At 33.7% G+C, this 6,000-nt stretch overlaps 1 protein-coding gene across 1 annotated transcript in view; it reads right to left on the bottom strand.

Annotated features, from left to right (window-relative positions):
- Positions 1 to 557: 557 nt before the first annotated feature.
- Faa (fumarylacetoacetate hydrolase) overlaps positions 558 to 6,000 on the bottom strand; it is an 87,443-nt gene continuing 82,000 nt past the window's right edge. The window contains exon 9 of the mRNA XM_081735553.1: positions 558 to 2,568. Coding sequence (XP_081591679.1) covers positions 2,492 to 2,568 — 77 coding nt within the window. The 3' untranslated portion in view covers positions 558 to 2,491. The remainder of the gene's footprint in view (positions 2,569 to 6,000) is intronic.

Below are 6,000 nucleotides of genomic sequence, written 5' to 3'. Positions count from 1 at the left end.
GGAACTTAGTGAAGTAATAAAATGTGTATCAACAAATAGAAACACGGAAACATTCACAAAAGCACCCAAATAGCAATTCAACGCAAACGTTTCAAACTCGACGATCGCAACGACTTGTAGTTGAAAAGTCTGAATTGAATTGTTCTTTTTGGAGTTTTGAGTATTTTTGTGTTTTGATTACTTCTAGAATAACCTTTCACAGTGTTCTACGATGCGCGTTCTTAAATAATGTAAATTAGAGAAGAAACCAACTCGCATTATCGTGTGTTTCTCACTCTCCAGCAGTAATCCCAAAGAAATGGACCGAAGTAGTTGTTGGGTTTTATATATTTTTAGTAATTTTAGTTTAAGTTAGCTATTATTAAAACATAAGATCTGGTAACACTGAAAAGAAAGGAGAGAGTGTGTGTATGTCGATGGCGGAGTGCAAGGCCATGAAAGCGGACTTGTGGTGGCACTGAACCAATTTTTGTGTAAAAATTGAAGCTAATCTGTAACATCTTTTAAATACAGTCCACATTTTTTATATAATGACTTCTGTCATTTAGAACCAAACCAAAACAGTAGTCATCTAATTAGAGCACCTGCTAGAACTGGATTCTAATCCGAAATTGGGGAATAAAGCAATTTATGAAACTCTCTGACATACATTTAAGCTCTGTTTTCCACGTTTACAGTTGTTGTCCAGTGCCGTCACACCACCTACAATGTCATCAAACTCAATTTGGGACTTATAATCAGTTGCGGGGCAGTCATTGGAGGTTACACAAGAAGAACAGTATGGAACAATGAAGTTTTGTTTTCGCTTAAACCATACAGCTTCTGAAACATACGAAAAGCTCAAGCAAGCTTACAGTGAGAGTGCATTCCCTCGAGCAACAAGTGGTTCAAAGAATTCAAAGAAGGACGAGTTTCAAGCGTTAAGCAAGATGGATCTGGTGTTTCGACATCTGCTGTGACAGAAAGAAACATCAGTACTGCTGCTGTGATTGTCCGTGAGTTTACGTAATGTTATCCTTCTATCCTCACGGACAATCACAGCAGCGGTATTGATACTTTCTGTCATAGCAGATGCCGAAACACCAGGTTCATCTTGCTTAGCGCAAGAAACTCGTCCTTCTTTGAATTCTTTGAACCACCGAATCATTGTTGCTCAAGGTAATGCACTCTCACAGTAAGCTTGTTTGAGCTTTTCGTATGTTTCAGAAGCTGTATGGTTCAAGCGAAAACAAAATTTTATTGCTCCATACTGTTCTTATGTAGCCTCCATTGTCTGCATATATACAGCACGTTATGAAGCGAAATGGAAACAATGTCTAAAACACAGCGGATTACTCCCAACCTACCGATACCACAATGCTGCCACATAGTGAGAGTATACATGAAACACAACTCTTTCAACTATCAAACGTGTCGGCATTCAGCAACAAAGGAAACTGCGGTAAAATAATCAGTCTCAGTCTTTGTTGATCAGTCCTCGTTATATATCAGGATGCTGAAGGAAAGCTCACGTGAGTTGAAGTACATAATGAAATTCCAAATGCCTAAGTGTTATGTTCATCTTATGACAACGTAACATAGCAATTTCTAACTACAAATTCTAAATGCTTAATATTATACTTTGTATTTTACTTTTAAGAAATAAATAAATATAAAAAACATTGAGGTTCCAAACTTTGGTAGCGAATTCTAAATTTTATCTATATTCACTCAAATTTTGAAATTATATTTCAACATTGAACTGCGTTAGACAGGTTCGCCTAAAACATCTGCAATTTCTCTTTTTAATCCATATAATAAAGACATCCTATTAATTATCAGTGTACGACAGGTATTTATGTTTACTTAATATATTTTTAGAATCGAAAATATTTTACCCAAAATTTCCTAAAGGAAAAAGAGGCCATTTACAGTGAAACTTTTGTCGCAAGAAACAAATGTCCACCACCGTAATCTTAAATTTTCTCCAAAAGCTTTATTCTTTTATAGTATTTCTATCCTAACGTCTGATTGAAGAATAAAAATAACATTTTACTATCTAACAGTATCCTTCCTTACCACCAATCTAATGAAACTATTACAGCCATTTTAAGGGAAAAAAAAAAGATATAAAGTTAGTTCATCTGATATCCCTTCTCCATGATCAAGTTACGAAACCAAGACGCATATTAAAATAGGTACAAGATATTATAAGTGAAAAGCCCACACCAATATAATGAAGTCTCGAATAGCGCATTATACACCCCTTATTCAGTTAACATAAGCCACCCACCTTCCTCTTAAATGGATTATATTCAGTGCCTAGTATAGTTATCTTTGATTCACTTCTGTGATTAAGACTACTACAAAGTACTGTCTGAAGTGTACAATATTGAAAGATCGGCGGCATATCTATGGTTATAAACAACAACGTAGAACAAAAAGCAGGTCCCAGTCTTCAGCTCAAGTTCCTTTGACAAATCTTCCCATATATAAAATGATGAATTTCTCCTTATAGTGATAAGGCAGGCAAGAGTTTTCCAGTGCAACTACCAAATCCTATTCGGTAGCCAACACCCTGACAGAAACCTGCAGAAGACAAATATATTTTAATATAAATTGTGAAAATAATAATTATTATATATAATAGCAGCTTGCAACAAGATGTATATTAAGGATTGTTAGCAACCAACAATAAACACAATAAAGCTATGAAAATTACGTTCAACAATGCAACTGTGTTCTACATGACCAGTTAATATGATCAGTCTACATGATTGAGATTATACGTAGAACTATCCCCTGATACACTATACTAAATTCTACTAAATTATACTGAAAGACTACTCTGATTGTTGGTGTACTGAGAATATAAATATGGGTCACATTGTTTTCAATATAGTTTATGGAAAAAAAAAAAAAAAAAAAACTTTAGACAGTCTATTACGAATACTTTACAATAATCACGAACAGGGTGCTTTTTCGATAAAAATTTACTGGCTTTAAATAATGACAAGGTAAATAAAAACTTAATTTTCTATTTACATCTCAACAATGTAATAATAGTAATAAACACAAATAGTTTCAAAAATTATCAAAAAAGACGGAAAATACGAGTATAATCGCAGTTTTGGCGATAAAAAAAAAGAAAGAAAATTTATAAAACAACTTATAAAACTGAACTTCAGTACCCAATGAGAAAAAAAAAACAATGCCAGTGGCGACACGACAGAGGTGTGCGCTCGAATAAAAGTCCTTTCTTTTCTTTCTTTTTGTGGGGGGGGGGGGAAGAATATTGATTTTTCCTTTCTACTTTCTTATTCTTTTTTTAAAAAAAATAGAAAATCCTGAAACCTATGCTACCACGTGCAACACAAAATAATCTATTAATAATTATTCACTGAGCAACATTAAACCTTACAATTTGAGCTGCAGTAAATCGAATCCCAGTTTTCCGCTTGCTAGTTTTATGCTCTAATATTAATCTATACTGACAGAGTCAGTTTCTTTGTTGCATATTTTCCGTACTTTCACTTACCAGACTGGCTAAAACTTATCAATGTTAACAAAATACACTTTAAATACATAATTATCTTAGCATTTATCACTCATCGAATATTTGTGTAAACAACAGCGTTTCGAATCTACATGGATTAAGTCTTGAGGTTTTGAAAGAATAAAGAAGAAAACGAAGTGGAATTAAAAATAAAAGGAAAGCCTACTCAGATATGCCCTACATGCAGAAAATTTCATAGCAGTAAATTACCGAGAGACCTTGTCCTTACACGAGACTTACAATTGGTTTCTTCTTTACATTCATCAAGAATAAAACAGTTGGCTACTGTTAGAAGATTAAATTGTTGCAAAAACATATATATATTTAGTAACAAAGTTCGTGCCTAGCATTATTTAAATACTTTATCGAAAGCATTAGGTCAACAATATGGAAAACAATTTCATTCATGTGAGACCCAAGTCCAGAAATCATTATTTTCTAAACCAAACTTAATAATGCATCGGTATAAATAAATCAACGGATTAAGAAATCAAATATCACTTTCGAGGTTCCACCAAACATAGAAAAAAAATATACTTTCAGATTTTGCAGATACAACTTTCCATTTTTCCATCCAAAATAAACCGTTAAATTGAGGTTAAAACGAAGATCGAGCTCATTAATTTATAATAATATAAATAAAAGTGCCTATGTTTGTGACTTTATAACTCTTGAACCACTCAACCAATCTCAACCAAATTTTTAACATAGATGAGGTTAGGGCCTGGAATGGTTTTTATTTCACGTTGACGGTGCAACTTAGGGGAGGGGGAGATATTTAAAAATGATTAAAAATGACCGATAATAAGGTCGAATCCATAGTTTCCGGGGTCGCTGAGATGAACAGTGACACTTCCAATGCTTTTTAGATCCAAATTCAGCCCTTTATGTCCAAAATAAAACATATTCTCTCCGTGCGAAGAAAGAGTATTCTGCTAGTTTACAACAAAACATTACGAGCACTTAGAAAAATGTTAAAAATAACATTTGAAAAGAAATGCACTCACTTGTATGTAGTGTATTGAATACTAATATATATATATATATTTATTTTATTTTGTCCAAATTCTTAATTTGTTTGAACTTAACAATATTCCCTTATAGATAAGCTCTTCTTTCTCTTTCTTCCTTTCTTTTAATAGCAATGACTGAACTTAGAACAAAATCAAAAAAGAATATATAAATAAATAATTATTTTATAACTGTTCATGGCACTTCAAGAAAAGGGTTACATTACGAAATATGTTACGTACACAAATTACTGCTATAACTGCTGTATACTGTATTATTGTTATAACTGCTTAGATGCCGCCTTTAAATTATCTGATTCTCTTCGAAACCAACTTTGATTCTTCCGCTTTTCTATTGATTTTGCGTCAGCTGTCAAATGTTATTTGCCATTCACTTCCTTTCTTGTTCTCTCTCGTCTTCATTTCACATCTTTTCCTTTTAAGTCTCTGTTAAATCAAACTACTTTTGTAACTCCAATTAGTACCTCTGACGTTCCATGTCATTTCATCTTTCATTGTACCTATTCCACTAACTTTAACTGCATCCTAAAAATTAAAAATCTCACGGAAAATGTTTTCGAATAATAATTCAATTCACCTTCAGAAAAATTTCCCGGTTTTCACTTTTTCCCCCATCGTATGACCACACAGAAATGTAGTATGTTTATCACTGCAAAGTGTATCGTTGATTCCAGACTCTCATTTCTACACAACTAACATTTACAAAGGTCACACACAAAGAAACCGAACTTCTTTATAAAAGTAGCAAACTCTCTTAAAAATGATAACACTAAAAACACTTAGTTTCTTATTAGTTCCTGTTTAAACCGAGTTCATGCAGTTTGTATCTGGGTGAGCTACGATATATGCAAGTAGTATGAAGCCGTCGTACGAAACACCAACTTTGTACTTTCGTTCTTTCTACAATTCATTCTGAATATCCGGAAGATGGTACTGATCAGTTTTGGAAGTATGTTCTGAACCGTAACAATCGGTGGCGCAAGCGATGCAACGTACAGAGGTCCCAGGAAGACGTGGTCCCTGCCAACCTCGCAATTACTCTTTGAAGCTCATACACCGAACAACTTAATTACTCTGTTATTCATTTTGTGAGAGATTTGTTCATTTTCAAGTCTCATATTGGCAGTAAACTTGATCTGATTCCCCACCCCATTGTTATCATGCAATTAATGTTTAAAAACTAAAAAGCTTTTAAATATAAAAACAATAACATAGGTCGCATTGTACCAGCTGAGCCAGCTTAAGATGGACTCTTCAATAGAAAATAACAAACTGCTCACTGAAACGACGGCAAAACTGATCATCAATAAGTTATCAGTAGTTCCCATTCGTGGTTCCCAACATGCTTCTCTACACCAGCTTGCTGCAGTACTTCCGACCAAATTCAAAGAATGAGCTGCGCAGGGCACATAATACGCTTTAGAATTTATTCCT

This window comes from Thermobia domestica, chromosome 13 (genome assembly GCF_964235325.1).
Source record: "Thermobia domestica chromosome 13, izTheDome1.hap1.1, whole genome shotgun sequence".
Lineage (NCBI taxonomy): Eukaryota > Metazoa > Arthropoda > Insecta > Zygentoma > Lepismatidae > Thermobia > Thermobia domestica.
The sequence above is the reverse complement of the archived record's forward strand: the minus strand, read 5'-3'. Positions and strand labels throughout refer to the sequence as shown.